Source organism: Ascaphus truei, chromosome 15 (genome assembly GCF_040206685.1).
Source record: "Ascaphus truei isolate aAscTru1 chromosome 15, aAscTru1.hap1, whole genome shotgun sequence".
Taxonomy (NCBI): domain Eukaryota; kingdom Metazoa; phylum Chordata; class Amphibia; order Anura; family Ascaphidae; genus Ascaphus; species Ascaphus truei.
In genome coordinates this window covers 35,302,152-35,325,571 of record NC_134497.1, presented here as the reverse complement: position 1 = coordinate 35,325,571, position 23,420 = coordinate 35,302,152, and the positions used below count along the sequence as shown (strand labels likewise).

The window sequence follows — 23,420 nt, the reverse complement described above, 5'->3', positions numbered from 1 at the left end:
TGGTCAAGGGATCGTCACTCACTGGTTCCCGCTCCGCTTCCCTGGGATGACTGGTTGAGGGTTCCTCACTGTTGGCACCGGACAGACACTTCTTTGGGGTACACGACTTCTGCCTTGGGCCCTCTGGATATTCGGTTTACCGTGGGACGAATTCTCCATTTTCTCTAGGCTGCAGGGCAACTCGGTCCCCATTTTTCTCCACAGGATCTGCGGACGTGTCTGTTACTTCCACGGTAAGTGAAGAACCGCTTTTCTTTTTCTTCCTTTTTGATTTGGATGACACCGTCCCTTCAGGGATACTGGGGTCTCCATCTTCATTTGCAGTTTTAGCAGCGTCACTGGATCCACCCGGCTTTTCTTGCAACTGTAATAGCTGACGGAAATATTCGGTGATCCACTGCTCCCGCTCTGTCTCCTGCTGATCATATTCGTCATCAAAGGGAGCGGTCTTTTCTGTTCGTGCCGAGTTCAGGCACCCCCACCATTCTTGGGGTGTTTTGTGGGTGTGACTCGGTTTGGGTTCTCCGTAAGAGATGTCTTCCTCTTTATTGGACTGGAAGGGCCACTCTTCCGTGGGGTAGGGTTCGTCACAGGAACGCTGCATCTTGTCCTCCATTTTTAGGCTATCAGGTGTCATTTTCTTCCTGACCTCAGGAGGCGCTATTGCAGCTGTTGCCACTGTATTTGCTAGAACCCCAAATTGTGGTAGTCCTACAGGTGGGCATATTTTGCGTGTAGAGGTCATAGCTCTCACAGGCATCTCTGTAGAATATCTGTTTCTTGGATAAGTTTTACAATATCAGCAATACTGTGCATGCATTTTCTCTTATCAGGTATACAAGATGTGCAGTTGCTAGGTAAAAAAAAGTCTATTTGCTTTACACCATTTTCTTGCTAGGTGAAATCCCTCCGCTTCAGCAACAGAATTTGGTTTTCTGCCTGAGTTCAGTAATTTTCAGTCTCATCTTTGGGTATTATGGCATTCACACTTCACACTTTGGGTATCTGTTTTTCTCCCAAGATATACAGTAGATAGGCAGACTTTTTTTTTTACTTGCAGAAAAACATTCTTTGCAGTGGACTATTTCTTTCATTCCCGGCAGGGTGACTCAACACTCAGCAATTGGCTTTGAAATACCTTTTCCCCTGCTTCAGCACAGTCCTTGTATCAATTTTCACACTTTTCTGCATATACTCCATTCACAGCTGGTAGCCCTATGCGGTGTGGCAACCTTTATTTGCAAAATCAGTACCCCTCATGGGTCACCATCTGTATTCACTGCTTCAGCGAAACTTTTGAAAACAACAAACACCTATCCCTTTTTAAGGGCTGACTCACTACTTGAACCCTGACTATGGCTAGAAGGCAAAATCCCTATTTCAATGACCATATTACACTTTGTGATAGGTAATTAAAGGTTTACCTGCTTCAGCAGTCTCTCTCTCTCTCCTCTTGGGATAGGGGAAAAGAGTCCATCTGTGGTTTTTGTAAGTTTCAGTGCAGTGTAAGTTTCAGTGGTGTGTATCACTTTAACTCTGCCTCTGCTGCATGAGAGGTTTTTTTTTTTTTTTTCAAGTTGTTTAGACTGTTTGTAAGCAAAAAGCATAACAAAAAAATTTCACATAAAAATCTCCGATCCTTTTTAACTTCAAAGACATCTCTTGTCCCACTTCGGACACCATATGTAGATGGAACGTTCACAGAGGTACACAATTAGGAGGCTTTTATAAGGTGAAATTATAATAAGGCTTTATTGTGCCTTTTCCTTTTTATCAGGAAAACATCCAAACAAGGGGGGGGGGGGGGACAAAGCTTCCATTCACTTGGGAGTATTTCTAGTGAAAACACTATGCAATCAATTCACATCTCCCTAGTCAAGCATTTCTCTCAGCCCCAAAACATATAGCATGAAAATAAGCAGATATAAGCAGTCTCTTAATAATGAAAGTCTTATCTGTTTATCAGCTGTAGAGTAAGCTTCTCTGCTCTCCTGGAACTGCACCCGTGCGTGCACAGAAAATATCAGTGTCCAGGTTTAGAAGTCTTATTTGGTTCTTGGAGGGAAAATCTTCTCAGTTCCTGGCTCAGCTCCCTTCACTCAGGGTGTGTCAGCTTCAGATTTAGTAGTTTTCTCTGTGTCTTGAAATCAGCTCTGCTGTGTTTTCTGACAGAGCTCAAGACATGTGGTGTCTCCAAAGGTCAGCTCAAAAGTGAGCTAAGGAGTCCTTTCCTGTCTGAACAGACAGTCTTTTGTAAGCAATCTAAATCAGGCAGGTGGTGTTTAGTAATTAACTACAAGAAGTTAACCACCACACTGCTAGATTAAAGGCACATTACTGAAAAGGGATAAGTCCCCTGTTACAGTACAGTACTGTAATACATGTAGAATAAATGCATAGTTTTTATTTTTTCGGGTTTATTACACAGTATACTGTATATAAAAAAGTATTGTATACTGTACGGTCGGAAAACATCAGCATACTGTTTCAGGTACAGTATTCTATCCTAATCAATAACAACGGCCACTAAACTGTAGACTCCGGTACGTGGTTTTTTAAATCCGATTCAGCAATGAGCAGGCATTGTTACACAAAGCGATATTATCCATCGAAATCCTTCCATTAGCCGTTTTATTTTCTTAGGAAAAACAAAAAGAAAAGTTTTACTGTAATGGTCAGCCCCCTAAAGAAGTTCCCAGCCAGTCCCAACAATAATTTTCCTGGGCCGGCGTCTTCAGTTCACATTCGCATGCGCCTACCGTCGATGTTATGACACGCATATGCGTTTCAAGAAGGTTCCAATGCGCATGCGCCTAGCGTTCCACCAATTGTTCAGTATCTGCAGTACAGTACTGTAGAAGCCGCTCAGACAATGATATTGCTTACAGGAGAATCGCTTGACTTTTGAATCGCACCGATATTGATACTGTATTGTCAAAATAAAAAAAACAGAAAATAATACGGCAACAATACTCACCATAGAATTTCCCATTCAGCTGGCGCCGGCGCTGCGCCACTGCCAGTCCAGTGTTCTTGATCATCCACGTCGATAGCTGGCAGCGGGACTACTACATCTGTCAGCTGATGAGGCTGGAAATCGCTTAGGTACATGCAAGCTTGATCGAAACTTGCTTGACAGACAGCAAGGGTTGTCACTGACGGTGGGACCGTTATTGGAAGCCGGTGCTGGTGCATTGCTTGGCAGCGATTGTCATTTCTTAGTTGGTTTTAACAAGACCTTTTGCCGTCTGCATGATCATAGATACAGGAAAAAGCCGGGCATACACACCAATACCCTCCAATAAATTGTGGCTCAATACGATAAAAACAGGGATCGCTACATAACATTTTCCTTATTGCACGCTTCCACGCATGAGGAGTTGGCGAAAATTTGTAAAAGTCATAGTTTTCGATAAAATACTGATAAATTTGAACAACTGTTGCCATCTTATCATCTGTTGCATTAATCGCGGCCCATATCACATACGTGTAACTTCTGTCGGGTTTTTGGAAAACGGGCTGCACTTGAACACTCATGGCGGCGGTTCTCTGGAGAATACTGTAACAGAAACAGGTCTTTGTCTTTCTTTAATATGAAAAGCCTAAATTGATACATTATTGCAACCTCTTCCTTCAGTCTCAAGGCCAATTTACAATAGCACACTGTGGTATCTTTTTTAAACGAAACACCTGCAAGTCGACACATTACTGAAGCGCATGCGCATTACAATTCATGAATATCTGCCATCTGGCGGACACGCGAAGAATTGCAACCGATTAAATCCGAACCATTCTCAATAAACGCATCAACCGCGCATGACCCGCGCTTGACCCGCGCATGACCCGTGGCTGAGAACGCAAAATGAATGCGGCATGCTCCCGGTGAAGTGCGTCGCATTCGAGAAAAAAGCCAGGAAAAAAACGGCGATGTGTTAGAATAAAATGAGCCGCAGATGTATGCACACACACACAGTTAGGTCCAAAAAGAATTAGACACTGATAAAAGTTTTTTTATTTCGGCTGTGTACCAAAATAAATTCAAGTTACAGTTAAATAATGAATATGGGCTTAAAGTGCAGTCTATCAGCTTTAATTTGAGGGTATTCACATCCAAATTGGAGGAAGGGTTTAGGAATTACATCTCTTTAATATGTAGCCCCCTCTTTTTCAAGGGACCAAAAGTAATTGGACAATTGACTCAAAAGCTGTTTCATGGACAGGTGTGGGCTATTACTTCGTTATTTCATCATCAATTAAGCAGGTAAAAGGTCTGGAGTTGATTCCAGATGTGGCATTCGCATTTGGGAGCTGTTGCTGTGAACCCACAACATGCGGTCAAAGGAGCTCTCAATGCAAGTGAAACAGGGCATCCTTAGGCTGCAAAAAAAAAGAAATCCATCAGAGAGATAGCAGGAACATTAGGAGTGGCCAAATCAACAGTTTGGTTCATTCTGAGAAAAAAAAGAACACACTGGTGAGCTCTGCAACACAAAAAAGCCTGGATGTCCACGGAAGACAACAGTGGTGGATGATCGTAGGATCCTTTCCATGGTAAAGAAAAACCTCTTCACAACATCCAGCCAAGTGAAGGACACTCTCCAGGAGGTGGGCATATCATTATCCAAGTCTACCATAAAGAGAAGACTTCACGAGAGCAAATACAGAGGGTTCACCACAAGGTGACACATGATACATAAAGCTTGGCCCCCTGCAGACACATTTACTAGAATTCCCTCCTACTGTCTCTGTACGTTCTCCCTACCTACCAATTAGATTGTAAGCTCCTCGGAGCAGGGACTCCTCTTCCTTAATGTTACTTTTATGTCTGAAGCACTTATTCCCATGACCTGATTTATTTTATTTGTTATTTATATGATATGTACTACTACTGTGAAGCGCTATGTACATTTATGGCGCTATATAAATAAAGACATACAATACAATACAATACAGGTGCAAACCATTCATAAGCCTCAAGAATAGAAAGGCCAGATAAGACTTTGCCAAAGAATATCTAAAAAAAACAACCCAGTTCTGGAACAGCATTCTTTGGACAGATGAAACTAAGATCAACATGTACCAGAATGATGGGAAGAAAAAAGTATGGAGAAGGCTTGGAACGGCTCATGATCCGAAGCATACCACATCATCTGTAAAACACGGTGGAGGCAGTGTGATGGCATGGGTATGCATGGCTTACAATGACACTGGGTCACTAGTGTTTATTGATGATGTGACAGAAGCAGCCGGTTGAATTCTGAAGTGTATAGGGATATATTGTCTGCTCAGATTCAGCCAAATTCAGCGAAGTTGATTGGACGGCACTTCACTTTACAGATGGACAATGACCCAAAACATACTGCGAAAGCAACCCAGGAGTTTTTTAAGGCAAAGAAGTGGAATATTCTGCAATGGCCGAGTCATTCACCTGATCTCAACCCGATCGAGCAATCATTTCACTTGCTGAAGACAAAACTTAAGGCAGAAAGACACACAAACAAACAACAACTGAAGACAGCTGTAGTAAAGGCCTTGCAAAACATCACAAAGGAGGAAACTCAGTGTTTGGTGATGTCTATGCGTACCAGATTTCAAGCAGTTATTGCCGGCAAACGATTCTCAACAAAGTATTAAAAATGACCATGATTGTGTTAATTTGTCCAATTACATTTGAGCCCCTGAAATAAGGGGACTGTGTATGAAAATGGTTGCAATTCCTAAACGTTTCATATGATATTTTTGTTCAACCCTTTGAATTAAAGCTGAAAGTCTGCACTTCTATTGCATCTCGGTTGTTTCATTTCAAATCCATTGTGGTGGCGTAAAGAACCAAAATTATGAAAATTGTGTCAGTGTCCAATTATTTCCGGACCTAACTGTATATATACAAAAAACATGATGCTGGGTGCACACAGACAAAGAACCATAAACCACAAAGATATTAAATACTTATCAGGAATCCAGGTGCTAGCAGATAGACAGGGAACACCAACCAGTCTGTTGGATACACAAAAAGATGAAGTCCGCAGCACACTCAGAATAGAAAAAAGAAAATTTCATCCATCTGGCAATCACAAAAACTCCAGAGCAACGTACATTTCAGACCTTGCAATTACTATACCAAGACAAATTTCCCTAGCCAATTCCAATCTGGCTTTCGCCCCAAACACTCCACCGTAACTACCCTGCTAAAAGTTTGTAATGAAATCCAGTGTGGAATGGAACGGGACAACTCACTGATGCAGTATTCCTAGATTTTGCAAAGGCCTTTGATACTGTTGATCATGCTATCCTGCTTAACAAACTCCAGAGCCCTGGAATAGGTAAGCATGCTTTAAACTGGTTTCAGTCCTACTTATCAGGTAGATCCCAACATGTGTCCATCTCCAACCCCCTGGATATCACCTGTGGTGTCCCGCAAGGCTCTGTTCTGGGGCCCCTACTCTTCTCAGTGTTCATTAATGATCTTTCCACAGCTTGTAAGGAAGCCTTAATACACATGTATGCAGATGACACAATCCTATATGCACACAGCCATAGCCTCTCTAACCTTCAACACATACGTCAGTCTGACTTTTTGAGACTCGAAAACTGGATTTCCCAAAACAAACTGTTTTTAAACACTGACAAGACTGTAACATTAAACACTGACAAGACTGTAACAATGGTATATGGGACCAAGACTACATTTTTAAAGCTTCCAGCGACTGAGCTCCAGATTAGAACCAACGCCAACACAACCCTAACCCCTGTCACTAGTTTTAAATACCTGGGCATATGGTTTGACTCCCACTTAACATTCGTGATGCACATTGATACCCTGACAACCAAGACCTATGCCAAACTAGGGGTACTTTACAGGAACAAATCCTCCCTAAGTCTCCCGGTCAGAAAGCGTATCGCACAGCAGATGCTAATGTCAATTATTGACTATTGAGACATAGTATATAGCTTAGCACCTCAAACCCACCTTCCGGCCGTTCCTCCTTCTCTTACCGTGCAGCCCAAAACTGGAACAACCTACCAGAGACTCTCACATCCACCACCAGTTTAAGTTCTTTCAAATCTAAGGCTGTATCACATTTTAATCTGGTCTGTAACTGTTTCATACGCTCATAATATATATTTTCTTTAACTGTGCATGCAATGTCTTGTATATAATGTATACCCTGTTCATTTATGTAACTGTATTTGTAACCATGTATTATTTGTCTTAACTCTGTGCCCAGGACATACTTGAAAACAAGAGGTAACTCTCAATGTATTACTTTCTGGTAAAATATTTTATAAATAAATAAAATGTTCCCTGAATGTTAGTGATGTAAGAGTATATGTGTGTATGTAAATATAAATTGGTAAAGAGCCCACAGTGTATATATCACTTTACAAAAGGTGTGTGTGAAGTGGGAGTGTATATCAATGTTGTGAGTAGGTGTGGAAATGTAAGAGGCTGTGGCATAACTAAAATTGTGTGTAGATACTATGTGGTCCCTATTTGTATATAGAGATGGAATAACATAGAGTGTACTGTATGTATGTGTAAAAGACAGCTGTGTGTGCATATACAGTATATATCTATATATATAGCACAGTATGTATGGACATGGCCTTAGCACTCATGGGAAGAGAGTTCTCTCATGTCAGTAGGGACTAATAAAACTTCGGTCTCGGTTTAGGTCATCGCTAAGTGTCCCGAACAGTTTCATACATTTGTATTCATGCAACCATCTCTCTTTCGGTGTTCTGAGATTAGTGAAAAAAGGGGGGTGTTATCAAATAGCGCTTAAACCTAAACGGTGATCCTATAAGTGAGGATTATGAATATAAGTGAATACTGTGTTCAAGTGAATCTTAATGGTTAAACATAAACAAAGTGAGTATGTGCAAATAAAATAAAATTATACAAACAACTTGGTCAAATTCTGCTCAACCCTAGATGAGGATTACTTTCTTTAATCCACGTGATTCTGAAGTCCAGGAAGATCAGGAAGCGCAAAGACCATGTAAAATAAGAAACATATACAACATAGTGCAATATGTCTGAAACTAAAATTGTAATGTCAAAACTTCATTCATCCATTGAATCTAATACTCACAGACTAATCTGTGTCAAGATATGTGTAAAGGTATCTTTATGCTTCACTGGTCTCCAATAGAAACTGCCTCCGTCTATGGTTTATAGATTTCTTCACCGCTCGCATAAATTTAAAAAAGAAGAACAGACATAGTGTAAACTGCACCCATCAAGTTTATATGCAGTAAACAAGATAAGAAATACACTCACATGGTTTCCAAATGAATATAGCAATTTAGATCATAAGATCTGCGTCCCTGAGCTGTCTCTCAGCTCGATACAGTAAGCGATCGCGTCTCCCTTCTCACGCACTTCCGGGTTGGTTCCCCGAACGGGAACTGTTGCAATGACTCTGGACGGACCGCTGTTCGTGTGTAGAGCCTCCCTCTTCGATCCGGCTAGATGTCAAGTCTGCTGCAAACACTCTACACGTTTCTCCTCATCCGAGATTTCTTCAGGAGTGATGAATTAGCAGAATAAGATTGCTTAAATGCCTCTGCTGTCTAAGCCATTGGTTGGAAATACACCAATTGTAAATGACTAAAATAACATAAGTTATAGATGTCACGGTGATGTAAACACGATTTAAAGGTCACAACGTTTAAAACTTCCATACATTCATGTAGGGAGTCCAAAAATACAATATACATGTTCAATCTATATATATACTGCTGCGGCACAGTTTATTCGAGCATTTGCCCGTTCTGTGCCGCAGCAGTAGCCTGGCGCGCGCCCGAGTGTGACGGGCGCGCGCCGAAGCAGCGGAAGAGCGCCCTCCGATCGGGGCGCTCTCCCTCCCGCTGCCGGGTCCGCTGGGTCCCCCGGAACCCCCTGCCGCTGTCCCGCGATCGCGGGACACCAGGGCTCCCTCGGGGAGCCCCTGGACACGCGTGCAGGGAGCGCACGCTCCCGAAGACGCGTGACCGCGCGTCTATGACGCGCGGCACGCCGAGGGGCGGCCACTAGCAAGCCGGGAAATCTCCCGGCTTGCGGATCTGGCCGCAGTGCGATTAAGTGTGTCGCCAGTGTAATGATAACACTTTAATTAGAAGATTAAAATACATATAAAACCAATATAAAATTAAAACTGACATTCTCTAAAATATCTAAAAGCATAAAATAAAAGGCAGATATTTCTGTGGAATAAAAAGACAGGGGTTAGAAGTCTAATTAATTATAGGAAAGCACTCATGTCTAAATCAGCCTTTAGACCGGTGGGTGTCATGGTGTTTAATTCATAAATCCAAAATGATTCTCTTCTAATCAAATTCATGTTCCTGTCTCCACCCCTCCAATGTGACATTACTTGTTCTATACCTATGTATTTAAGGCCATTAGGGTCTGCTTGATACACAGCCAAAAAGTGTTTAGACACACTATGGGTAATTAATTTTCTTTTAATATTCCCAATGTGTTCTATGATGCGTGTCTTTAACGGCGGATGGTTTTGCCTATATATTGTAGGCCACATGGGCATGAAAGAAGGTATACTATGTATTTGGATCTACAGATAATATATTTATTAATACTATATTCTTTCCATGTACTTTTAGATAAATATTTAGTACATGACACACTATTTTTGCATGCTAAACAGTTTTTACATGCAAAAAAACTTTAGGCAGATCCAGCCATCCTGTCTCATTAGACACATTGGGTTTATTTAATACACTAGGGGCTAGTCTATTCTTTGTCAGAGACCTTTTTATATAAAACTTGTGCTTTATCTGGGAGGTGAATGCCTAATATAGGATCGCTTTTAATTATATGCCAGTGTTTGTTTAAAATATGTTTTATTTCCCCTGCTTCTTTATTAAATTGGGTTAAAAATGGTACATCGAACTTTTGGTTTAGCTTTTTGAGACTGGGAGTTAGAATGGAGTCTCTAGTACTGTAGATAGTTTTTTCTAAAGACTCTGTTACTTGTTTCTTGTTATAATTCCTTTCTGTGAATGTATTGGTCAGAGTCTTAGACTGTTCTAAAAATATTGCATCATCCGTACAATTACGTTTGAGTCTTCTATATTGGCCTAAGGGGATATTCTTTATCCAGTCTTTATGATGACAACTATATGGAAGAATAAAATTATTGACATCCACTTCCTTGAAATAATTTTATGTTTTGATTATGCCCCCTTCTATATAAATCGTTAAGTCTAAAAAATTAACTGAAGTATTACTGATGTTGGAAATAAATGTAAAATTCACTGGATTCGAATTCAGATGAACAAGGAATAACTCCAAATCTTCCAAGGACCCTTTCCATATAAACAGAATATCGTCTATATATCGGCGCCAGGCAACCAGGTTCGCGTCGAGTCCCGCCCATGACCAAATGTGGTCATCCTCCCATGAGCTCATGAAGAGGTTAGGGTAACTCCGCGCGAACCTGGGCCCCATCGCCGTGCCGCACAGTTGGAGATAAAAATCTCCATTGAACCAGAAATAATTTTTGTTTAAAATAAACTATACATTCAATGAGAAAATCTATTTTGATGGTTTGCATTCTTCCATCATTTGCTAAAATTTTTGACACCGCCCTGCATCCATCCTCATGTTGGATTGACGTATATAGGGCTGTCATCTGTAGTAACCAAATGATAGTGACTTTCCCATTCAATATTGCTAAGCATTGATAAAACATCATTTGTATGTTTAAGATAGGACCTTTGTTCTTTAACGTACTTTTGCCAAAAACTATCGATAAATTCCGATAGATTAGATGACATAGATCCTATGGGGGGGGGTTTGTGCATCTTTTTGCATTTTTGTAAAAAGTAGAACACTGGAAGTTTTGGGTGTTCTACTAACAGAAATGCATATTCATTGTCATTGAGGATCCCCATTCTTTTTCCTTTCTCTAATAATATCTTTAGTTCTTTACTAAAATTAGCTGTTGGATTGGAACCTAATTTTTTATATGTGAAGTGGTCCCCTAAAATGCGTTCTGCTTCTCTCATATAATAGCTATGGTCCATTATGACTACACACACCCTTTATCCGCCTGTTTGATAATTATGTTACAGTATGATCAGATGCTAGCTCTTTTAATGCTTCTTTTTGGGAATAAGATAAATTAGAATTGGTTTTAGTTTTTTTGGAAGCAAGTGTTTCCAAATCTTTAGTTATAAGCTGGAAAAAAACATCAAGGTGATTACCCTTAGCAAAGGATGGGAAAATTTTGAATTTAGGTTTAAATTTTGAATGTATAAATTCTTCGTTCTTTGCTTCCATATTTCTCTCTATTATCGGATTGGTCCAATTTGTCACTTCTTTATCTTTATTAAGAAAAAAATATTTTTCGTGTAAGAGTTCTTAAATATTTGTGAGCGTCTATGAAAAGGTTAAATTTATTTGGTCCTTGTGTGGGAGCGAATGTAAGCCCTTTCTGGATCACTTCTTTCTGACTAGATTGTCAGAATTTTTTGACTCAAGTTAAAAATATTACTTTTTAAAATCTGTGAATCCTCCTTGTTTTTCCTTTTCTTCCTCGTTTCCCTCTGACATTCGTCTTTTTCTTAACTGTGTACGAGAGGGATCTTTTTCTGTCAGGGTTTGGAACCTGTTTCGGGTCTCCCATTGACCTAAACACCCCACTTGTCCTAAAAAATCCCCGTTTTTTTAGGATTCTCCTTCTCTTTTGTCACCAATGAGCTACTTGGACTAGATTAAATCTCTTCTTTTTCTAATCTCTTTTTAGGTAACTCCAAATGTTTGTTTTTTTCTTTTGCTTTACCTCCAGTTTTATTATTTTTATTGTTAGACTCTTCCTTTACAATAACCTGTGCCATAAAACACATATGCCATGTAATATTCCGCATATCTGCCTCTATAAGATGTATCGCCATATGGCTTTCTCTCCATATTTGCAGACCGTGGGTTACCGTTTTAAAGTTTTAAACGTTGTGACCTTTAAATGGTGTTTACAACATAACCATGACGTCTATAACTTATGTTAATTTAGTCATTCACGATTGGCTTATTTCCAACCAATGGCTTAGACAGGAGAGGCATTTAAGCAATCTTATTCTGCTAATTCATCACTCCTGAAGAAACCTTGGATGAGGAGAAACGCGTAGAGTGTTTGCAGCAGACTTGACATCTAGCCGGATCAAAGAGGGAGGCTCTACACACGAACAGCGGTCCGTCCCGAGTCATCGCAAGAGTTCCCGTTCGGGGAACCAACCCGGAAGTGCGAGAGAAGGGAGACGTGACCGCTTAGTGTATGGAGCTGAGAGACAGGTCAGGGACCTCCACCACGGGCGCAGATCTTATGATCTAAATTGCTATATTCATTTGGAAACCATGTGAGTGTATTTCTTATCTTGTTTACTGCATATAAACTTGATGGGTGCAGTCTACACTATGTCTGTTCTTCTTTTTTAAATTTATGCGAGCGGTGAAGCTATCTATAAGCCATAGACGGAGGCAGTTTCCATTGGAGAGACCAGTGAAGCATACCTTTACACACATCTTGACATGGATTAGTCTGTGAGTATTAGATTCAATGGATGAATGAAGCTTTGACATTACAATTTTAGTTTCAGACATATTGCACTATGGCGTTCTGAGATTACCTTTGAGCATGGCCACCTTCAGATAGTTCATCTTGTGGCCAGAGTCAGAGAAATGTTTGCCGTCAGTACTGTCTCTTGTTTCGCGTGTGATGCTGTGGCGATGCAGATTCATTCTATTGTTTAGCCCCTGTCCCGTCTCACCTATGTAGTAGCAGCCCACTGAGCATTTCATGCACATGATGAGGTACACGACATTGCTGGAGGACCAGGTGAACCTTCCTCTGATTTTGTACTCCAGATTCCTGTGTGGTATTTGTATTGTGCCTGCTGTGTGGAGCATTGCGCAGGTTTTGCATCGTGCATCCTGACATGGTCTTGTCCCGCATTCGGTTGGACTGTTGAATACTTCACTCCTCACCATAATTTTCTTGAGATTATGGGGTTGTCTGAATGATATATATATAATATAACAAAAGAAGCGCAAGCTCCATAGCGTGATACCGTAAGGAAATGTAATAAAAAGTTCCCTTGGACATACACTCACAAGAGATCCAATAATAACAGCATGAAAGAGATAAATCTCAATGGTGGAGTCGTCACTACCAGGGGGTGCAGCAATCCGTTGATGTGCAAGCAATAGAGTCCCAATATGATATATAATAGAGGTGAGCTGGCATACAAAGTAAAATCTCTCAATGCAGGAAATGGGAGGCAGGCATGGAGGAGGGGGACTGGGGGAATCTCACTGAACTCAGATGTGATGATATGACACGCAGTTCAGGGTCCCTCACCAACCACACTTCCGCAGATGGACTCACGGGTTAAAGTCCGTGCCTCCTCCAGTAAAGATCAGCTTTCCTTCACCTCCGTATAATGTCTTGCAGAGACCTGTGTCACCACACAATTCTTCAGGGACAAGCAAGCACACGAGCCAGAGTGACGTCACCACGTGCAACATGGAGTCCTGACACGTTTCGTCACCTGAAGTGACTTCATCAGAGGATGATCACGTAGCTTAGAACCTTCCTTAAATAGCTGTGGTTGCTAAGCAACAAATGCTCAGATGTCAGTTGAAACAGACATATATCAGTAATGAATAGGGGTCTATAACTTGTGATGCTACATTGCAATACAAACAAATGAACACATGATACTTGCTGGTAAAACAATCCAGAAGGTGCCTACGGGAAATAATGAATAGAAACCACCAATATAGTGGTCCTATACATGGAGTGAAAATGCATCAAATTAACCCCATATAAGTCACCCCCAATGGAAAGAATACCAACCAATGATAATAATAGTACGAGAGTACAATAGTGTAAAACAGTGTGAATAAAAATACATTGTAAATAGTAATGCACTGGAAATAATATGATAAAAATGAATTGTAAATACAAACAACTTTATAATGATAACCTTTAGAGAATCATAATGAGAGGCTCAGTGCATGTAAAAGAAAGTGACCGTGCCTAAATAAGATACAGGTCACAACTAGGGCAACAGAGATACATGCTAAACCAGGAAGATGGAATGTTCCTGAAACTATAAGAGAGAGAGAGAAGAAAGAAACCTATTAAACAGACACTATAGGAGGCCCAAATGCTCGAGACCAAAATGCTGGTATCTATGCACTCATTCAGGCCTGCAGCCAGTGTGCCTAAAGTGTGTATCCAGAAGGACTCACACACATATAGTGCTTTGAAGCGATCACCTCCCAGTTCTGACATGTTTATGGTTTCAAGTCCCATAATCATGAGTCCAACTGGATCCTTGGCATGGACATGTGCAAAATGCCTAGGGACACTATGAGTGAGCACACCTTTGATAATGGCTCTGCGATGAAGGGGTCGCTTGGTGCGCCCTATATATTATATATATAGATATACACACACACTCTCCATTAACTTGTGTTCACCTCAAAAACTGTATGGAAGAAAGAAAAGACAAATCACATTATTAACAACTTGTATCTTTGTTCAGCTCTTCTTTTATAAATAGTCATTAGTTTGAGACCTCACTAACTCTCCCAATTTTAGGTTTGTAAATTTTGCGAGAAACGAGGAAGAACAGAACCTTGTGGCGTTGCAGTACCACGGGAAAATCTACAGAACCTGCACAGACCTCCCCACACACACAGAGCTCCTTGTCTGGTATGGAGATAAATATGGGAAAGAGCTTGGTATCAAGTGGGGTATGCTGTGGAAAAGTAACGCGCCAGCACAAGGTAATCAGGAATATGTGTGTTGTGTGTTTTTTTCATCTCTATTGTCTTATTACTGATGTTAAATTGCAAATATTGATAGATCTGCATACACCATTACGGGTCAACTAGTACTTAATATCACTAAACCTGACTTGAGTGAAAGGGCCGGATACATCAAGCTGCGGTAACCAAAAATGCTGTATTACTGCCCATAAAAAAGTGCCTTATTATTATCGAGCAAGGAATCAGCGTTGCAGCGCCAAAAATAAAGCACTTTTTACCGGACCAGTTAAAAATCATTGGATCTGGTAAAAACCAGGCATAATACTGCATGTTCAAGTAAAAACTGCCATACATCAAGTTCCGATATTTATCGGAACAGGACGAATGGCAGAAATACTGCAAATATTTGATCACCTACTCCAGGCTGGCGTTAGCCCTGTCTTTCCTATGTATATAATGGCCAACATACTGCCCTGTGGGCATGGTCTGTCACTCTGTCAGTCAATTGGCAACTTGCAAAAAAATAAATACATGCATCAAATAAAAGACGTTACTGTACGTTTAATTAATAAAAATGCCAATACAGTACCAACTTAAAAAAAAGCCTGCAAATAAAAACACAAGCACCAAAAAAAAGACATTTATATTGGAATACACAAGTTACAGTATGCCAAAGCAAGTACCAACCTAAAAAAAAAATACATTAATTAAAATACAATCCATATTTTCTTATGTTTTGATGTCTTCATCCACCGAATCCGACTCTAACAGCAGCAGCATCTCCTGGTCCCCAACGCAATGCTCCTCAACAGTCACGGTGGCTAGTAAAAGCATGGTTAGTTCTTGGTTTGTCCCGCAGGCATAAACAAAACACTACGGCTCAGATACATCAAATTCTGTTGGTGTGGAGTTAATATCGCACCCGGGGGAAATAATAAACTAACGGGTGTTATTACTGCAATTTTAAGGTGGTATATATCAAGATTGTGGTAATAATTTACTGGGTGCGAATTTGGGCAAATCTCTCGATATGGAAATTAAAGCGACCGTTACTAATGTGTTACATACCGCATTGGTTAATATTTCTATCATAGGCTTCTGTAATGTCTATTATTACAGAAACCTATGATCAAAATAACATTCACCCGTTTCATGCCTGTGGTTACCAAGGTATACCACAGGCACCAAAGGGGTTAATACTTTACTAAAAGTAAACATTACCTAACCCTGTTGACCCCATTAGTGCCCAGTAAAGCATTGCCATTCTAGTCGCCAAGGTAATTAAGGGGTTAATCCCTCACCCGCCCCAGGGCCATCACCCATGTCCCCTACCTCCTGCCCCCCTTCTAGACTAATGCCCAATATCCCTATTAGACAAATGTGGTTTTAAACATTAACAAAAATATATACACGTTTAAAACAAAACAAAAATGAACATTCAAAATACATTTTACACATATAACCATTGATTATCACTGTGGATAACTAGGCCCTCTCAATGGGGGGCCCAGATATCCACATTGGCGATAAATGGTAACCCAGTAATAAATAAATACGTCAACAATATTAAAATACATTAATAGACATCGTCATTGTTTTGTTAAACCAAAATTTTAACTATTAGTATGTTTAATTTGATCAGGTGTGATCGCTGTTTGGGTTGGTTTATTTTATTTACCTTATTATTTTAAAATCTATAAAGAAAATATGAGAAAGTATGTAAGAAGTCAGGCCTCACAGATCAGACAGATAATCTAAAAGGAGAGGGAAGAAAAACTGAGAAGTGGTCTACGACCATATCAAAAATAAATGAACTAACCCAGGGGGCGCAAACATTTTTCCGTGCACTCCCCTGCCGGCGGTTCCCCTCTATTTGCGCCCCCCCTCACCTCGGCTCCGGCATCATGACGTCACGTTGCCATAGCAACATAACCTCGCGGCGTCATTTGATGCCGCGTTGCCATGGCGACGCGTGTAAGATGCCGCCGGAGCCAAGTAAGGTTTACAGAGGCCTTCGCCGCTCCCTCGGCACTTAATTTAAGTGCCTTCGGGAAGCGTGCGGGGCCTTTGTAAACCTCGTGCCCCCCCCCCGCAGTCAGTCTCGCGCCCCCCAGTTTGTGCACCGCTGCACTAACCGATCAAACCTAAAGATATATGAATAAATATCATTGATGGTGCACCCGGGAGCAAAAGGAAATGTGTTCCAAAACAAAAGAGGTTACAGAATCCAGAAGACAGATTCTGTAGAAACTCCAATTAAGGGCACTCAAGAATAGGTATAGCACTTGACTGGTTTAAATATTTATTGTGAGGTCAATTGACCAAAAGGTGAACAGACAGTAAAACCAATTATAAAACATATCAAATCTACATCAGACCAGTGCAAAATAAAGGCAAATATATGCAGCAAGCAACAAAAGGGATAACAAAGCATATGTCAACCAGTATGAAATTATTAATGCAATGAAAGGATATTACAAATATAAATAATGCATAATAAACCCAGAGTTCCCAAAACACAAGGAGGTGTTAATGATAAGCCTCTCCTGAGTGTAGGGATAGCTGTCCAGCTGGAATCAGAATACCTAAATCTGTATGCAAATCATGGTGGAACACACCCTGAATGGATCAAAAATAGGGAATTCTTATAGTACAAATATTGGTTGACTAGTAATGCAGCTTAAGAGAAACCCCTCTTTTCCATGTAGCATTTAAACCTTCCCACATATAGCTGGCTTGATTGTAATAGGTGCACTTGCACACACTGATAGTTATAAAATTATTCCAGCACAAGTGAATCCATCATAGGCAAAAAATGAATGTCTGCCAAAGAAGCATACTGTATACTAAATACACTATATATAATCCGTACAGTTTTTAGTGTCTGTATTGCATATGAACCTCTCCATATATGACTGGCTTAATTGTAATAAATGAACTTGCACACATTGGTGGTTATAAGATTATTCCAGCACTGGTAAGTCCATCATAAGCAAAAATGAATGTCTGATGTCCCTGATGAAGCTCTTAGCGAAATGCCGGCCGGTCAATTAATATCCATGGGGAATAACTCTTTCCCCTGGTGTGTATCAGCTTTCGCTGTTATGTTCCACTTTCTGCACCAGTGTGCATTCAATGTATTCCCTCACATTTGGTATATAAATTCACAGTAAAAAAAATTGTGATTTTTTTCATTATGTCCGGCAGTGTTGTTAGTATTTAGGAGTATTGTGGTTCTCGTTTTTACTTATATTAACAGTTTTTTTTTGTTCTGTGTTAGTAATAAAGTCCATCTTATTTTGCTTAAACCTGAGTGCTTGGTATAGGACTTCTCTTTTCTCTCTTGTGGTTACATATCTATCTATCCATCTATCTATCTCACACAAACAATCATTGTGTTTAATAAAATGCAATGTTTGCATGGGGAGAAATTAGTAACATAAGTACAGACTCTTTGTTCCCTAAAAAAACAGAACTTTTAAACAATTGTATAAAAAAAATGAACACAGTTCTGGACTTCACTGGATGATATTGGTATAGCTTAATTAAGTCTGAATAACATCTGTGATATCAAATACAATCATTGTGCATTTGGTTCCTGATTTAACAATAGAGATTTAGCAGAAAGTTGGGTCATCTTATAACTATTAGAGACCTGGTACATGGAGCGGTAACGGGAACACCCGGTGACTGATATGTGAGCTTCTAATGAGACACGTATTCTATTCATTGTACAAATATTTTTTCATTATACCATCACAACTGAAACAACTGGCTTACTATCTATCAACGGATTTGAAAAGATTTCTGCCACTTTTGGTGTTTTGCAGCTAGTGCGATTTCCTTTTAAATCGTTAAATATTATGATCCAATTTAAATGTATAATCCACTACATCTACTCTCCCGGCCCTAATGCTGCACATGTTGTGTAAACTCTTCATTTTTACAATGTACATCTACAGTTTACTTTCATCCTGAACTTTTTGTGATATGCCAACTTACCTCTCCTGCATGACCTTTTGTAAGACAGTTTGTGTAACAGTGACTTTTTTGTCTTGTCTAGTACAAAGCCAAGCACCAGTAACCCACCCATCCCAGCACTGCAAGGTTGCTTTTAGCCATCAGGATTACCTCCTCAAACATCTGAAGTTGAAACACCCAAATGAGTATATGGAAAAGATGAGGACAGAACAATCTTGCAACATTCCAATAAATATGACAGAAAATGTTTCTTTCAACCAGTCAAGGCAATTAATAAACAATGTAACTGCTTCTCATTCCAAAATATATATATTAGCAGCTGCCACGGGAAAAGATCATGGAGAAAGTGGGAAGAGTCTGACTTGGTTATCAGACCAGAACCTTCAGAAGAGGACACACACAGGGGAGAGACCGCATGTATGTGGGGAATGTGGGAAGGGATTTAGTCAGTTATCTCACCTGAACATACACAAGAGGACACACACAGGGGAGAGACCTTATGTATGTGGGGAATGTGGGAAAGGATTTAGTGACTTATCCAGCCTGAACAAACACAAGAGGACACACACAGGGGAGAGACCGTATGTATGTGGGGAATGTGGGAAGGGATTTAGTGTGTCATCCAGCCTAAACAAACACAAGAGGACACACACAGGGGAGAGACCGCATGTATGTGGGGAATGTGGGAAGGGATTTGGTCGGTTATCCAGCTTGGACACACACATAAGGACACACACAGGGGACAGACCGCATGTATGTGGGGAATGTGGGAAGGGATTTAGTCAGTTATCCCACCTGAACACACACAAGAGGAAACACACAGGGGAGAGACCGTATGTATGTGGGGAATGTGGGAAAGGATTTAGTGACTTATCCAACCTGGACACACACAAGAGGATACACACAGGGGAGAGACCGCATGTATGTGGAGAATGTGGGAAGGGATTTAGTTTGTCAACCAGCCTGGACACACACAAGAGGACACACACAGGGGAGAGACCACATGTATGTGGGGAATGTGGGAAGGGATTTAGTGCGTCATCCAACCTGCAAACACACAAGAGGACACACACAGGGGAGAGACCGCATGTATGTGGGGAATGTGGGAAGGGATTTAGTGTGTCATCCAGCCTAAACAAACACAAGAGGACACACACAGGGGAAAGACCGCATGTATGTGGGGAATGTGGGAAGAGATTCAGTGTGTCATCCAACCTGAACAAACACAAGAGGACACACACAGGGGAGAGACCACATGTATGTGGGGAATGTGGGAAGGGATTTAGTGTCTTATCCAGCCTAGACACACACAAGAGGACACACACAGGGGAGAAACCACATGTATGTGGGGAATGTGGGAAGGGATTCAGTGTGTTATCCAACCTCCACACACACAAGAGGACACACACAGGGGAGAGACCGTATGTATGTGGGGAATGTGGGAAGGGATTTAGTGTGTCATCCAGCCTGAACACACACAAGAGGACACACACAGGGGAGAGACCGTATGTATGTGGGGAATGTGGGAAGGGATTTAGTGACTTATCCAGTCTGGACACACACAAGAGGATACACACAGGGGAGAGACCGTATGTATGTGGGGAATGTGGGAAGGGATTTTGTGTGACATCCAGCCTGAACACACACATGAGGACACACACAGGGGTGAGACCGTATGTATGTGGGGAATGTGGGAAGGGATTTAGTGTGTTATCCAGCCTGAACACACACAAAAGGACACACACAGGGGAGAGACCGCATGTATGGGGGGAATGTAGGAAGGGATTTAGTGTGTCATCCACCCTGAACACGCTCAATAGGATACACACGGGAAAGACCGCATGTATGTGGGGAATGTGGGAAGGGATTTAGTGTGTTATCCAGGCTGAACAAACACAAGAGGACACACACAGGGGAGAGATATATCTCTAAAGCCAGGCATGATTAGGGATAACCAGCGACTAAGACGCTCACATATAAGTGCACACGTGTATCTGTGTTACGCTAAATCACAATGAAAATTGACTTTAGTTGATGGTGCATAAAACGAGCATTTTAAAAGGATAAAAAAGTTATACATTTTTTTAAATGTAGGTCATTTGTATCATTCTTATAGTAGTTTTATTTAAAGAAAAATGTTGTTCTTAATAATGTTTTATATTTCCATGCTGTTGGTTCTAATAAAATGTGCGTTCCCCATTATGCTGAAGCGGTGTGTAGCCTCACTTAGCTGTGAATCAGAATAGTTTCGCTGCGACCAATTGGCCGCTGGCATTATGCCGCAGACAGACCCTTCGCCGCCAGCTGCTTCTAATGTAAGTTTTATAACTGTTTTGGGTATGGGGTTAATTTAAGGGGGTTTAGGGTAGGGCATTTTACGGTAAGGGCTTGAGGTAGGGGGTGTCGGGGTAAGGGGCGCCTTAGGATAAAGGGGTTTTAGGCACTTAGATTAGTGGTGAAGTGGCCAGCGGTGGGGTGAGTTTTGGCAAAACGGCTATGACCAAATGTCCTGTGAATACTGAGGTGGAGGACAGAGACAGACTAACGTCTTTTAGTTACACGTTGAAATGAAAATGCACCCGAGGGGGTTAAGTATCCCTTTATTAATGATAGAGATATAGATAGATTATATATATATATATGACACAGAAATAACCTGCACAGACCTAAAGTGAGAAGTGCTAAAGCCAGTTAAATGCAGTGTAAATGATAACCACTAATGGCGGTGCTGGGGATGAATATAATATGAAAACCAACACAGAAAAAAGAATCCCCAAAGTAGCACTCTAGCATACAAAAAATATCAAAATGTATTAATCACATACAGATACAAATCATTGAAAAGGAGCAGTGGTATCCTCAAAGATGAAATAATGCTGAGCCTCTAAGGGCTGGGACCCGCTGCGCCCAGCAGCACGGGCGGCCGCACGAGCATTCCCCACCAGCAGGGGAATCCTCCCGATCCGGTCCCAGCCCCCCCTGGCTGCACAGCTTACTACACGCTGTGACGCGTCAGCCGGCAGGGGATTCAAGAGAATTGTAATCCCAAGCGGCGACGCGTCACATGGTGTGGCTGCGAGCCAATGAGGAGGGGAGGCTTCGGGGAGCGGGGAGGAGAGTGGGGAGAAAGCAGCAATTTTAAATAAACTTTGCAGCACCAAGGAAGTCCCCCCTGCTCCCTCCCACAGACTCTCTCCTCTTGGGGGGGTCCACCTTCAGATTCCCCCCCTGCTCCGATTCAACCCCCACCCACCCGTGTGTATTTGTGAGTGCGTGTCTGTGAGTGAGGAGTTGAGGGGCTCAGCGGTTGAGGGGTTGAACGGCTGACGTGTGGTCCCGCCCCGCCCGCGTCATGGCCGTGCCCCCCCACCCGTTTTAGCCGCTTCCCCCCACTCGCAAAAATGGTCCCTTTGGACCGGAAAAAGCCCCAAGTGCATCTCCACGCGCCGCCTGTCTGCAGTGCGGGCGCGTGGTCTGAGGCAGCGGGGCCTTAGCCTTAGATAAGTGGAATGAAGCAACAATGAGCTTATACATACAAATACCACAAATCATTAGGGGGAACAGAAACTGAACCTGGGATGTGGAGATATGTGCTGGAAAGCAGTGCTACACTGCATGAACAATGAATTAACCCTTTACATGAAAGTGTAAAGGCAAGAAAATTCTTTCCTCAAAAACACTCTGACCAGCCGGTTAAGGCTACCTAAATAAGGCCCCCTGTGTGAGGTGAAAATGTAAAGATAGATACATATAATATCAGCAAAATCACATGATGTGGGCTGAGCCTGTAGATAAAGCACACACAGAGAGGCATGTACATGATGGGTAACAATGACAAATGCCAAAAGGGGGTCACAGAAGTACTTAGACCAGTCCAGCAAGGTAGTAGCAAACATCCACAGCCAAGAGAGTGTTCCTAGGTTCAGAGGGAGTAAACCGCAACCGCTCCACTACGCATGCTCACAAGATGACAGGGGCACAGACTGCGAGATCCAGCAGGGAGGGGGAAACTGCTGAGGGCACCACCGCGTCCTGAAGAGACAGACAAGCCCTGACGCGCACATTTCGCCACCTGCTTCGTCCGGGGGCTTAACGTGTAGACTATTGGTAGTACTATTTGTAGTTACATGTTCTGTGACCTATGGGTTGATCAGGATAATGGAAGAAGAAACAGGTCACAGCTCCTCCAACCAGCCAACGCATTGAAAAAGTAAACAAACTTTATTGGATGTAAACAGTGAACATCAGCAGCAATTCACTCTGACGCATTTCGTCCAATAGCGGATTTTATCAAAGGGTGATCACCCCTGCAATATAGCGATTAATATATAGGTGATGAGGTGGTTCAATTAATTAGAAAATCACAGGGATGGACCTCCCCCTTCACCTGCTAGCCATTAGTTAATTTTTTACTAATCCACGTCACCAAACATACATAGGGAACGGAACATGCACAAACCCATAATAACCATATATATACTACATATGTAAGAAGAAAGGAAAAAAGGAAAAAATAAAAACATAGGGGTTAAAAACAACGAATGGCTGAATATTCACATAAATAACAAACTAAACATAGCAATGTGATGGATATGGAAAAATGAATAAACAAAAATTATATATAATTGCGAATAGTAAT

General features: G+C 41.4%; 1 protein-coding gene across 1 annotated transcript in view; it reads left to right on the top strand.

Moving 5' to 3' along the window:
• The window catches only part of LOC142466804 (uncharacterized), a 345,151-nt gene that overhangs the window by 224,633 nt on the left and 97,098 nt on the right, over positions 1-23,420 (top strand). Inside the window, exon 2 of the mRNA XM_075572257.1 lies at positions 14,631-14,818. Coding sequence (XP_075428372.1) covers positions 14,788-14,818 — 31 coding nt within the window. The 5' untranslated portion in view covers positions 14,631-14,787. The remainder of the gene's footprint in view (positions 1-14,630; positions 14,819-23,420) is intronic.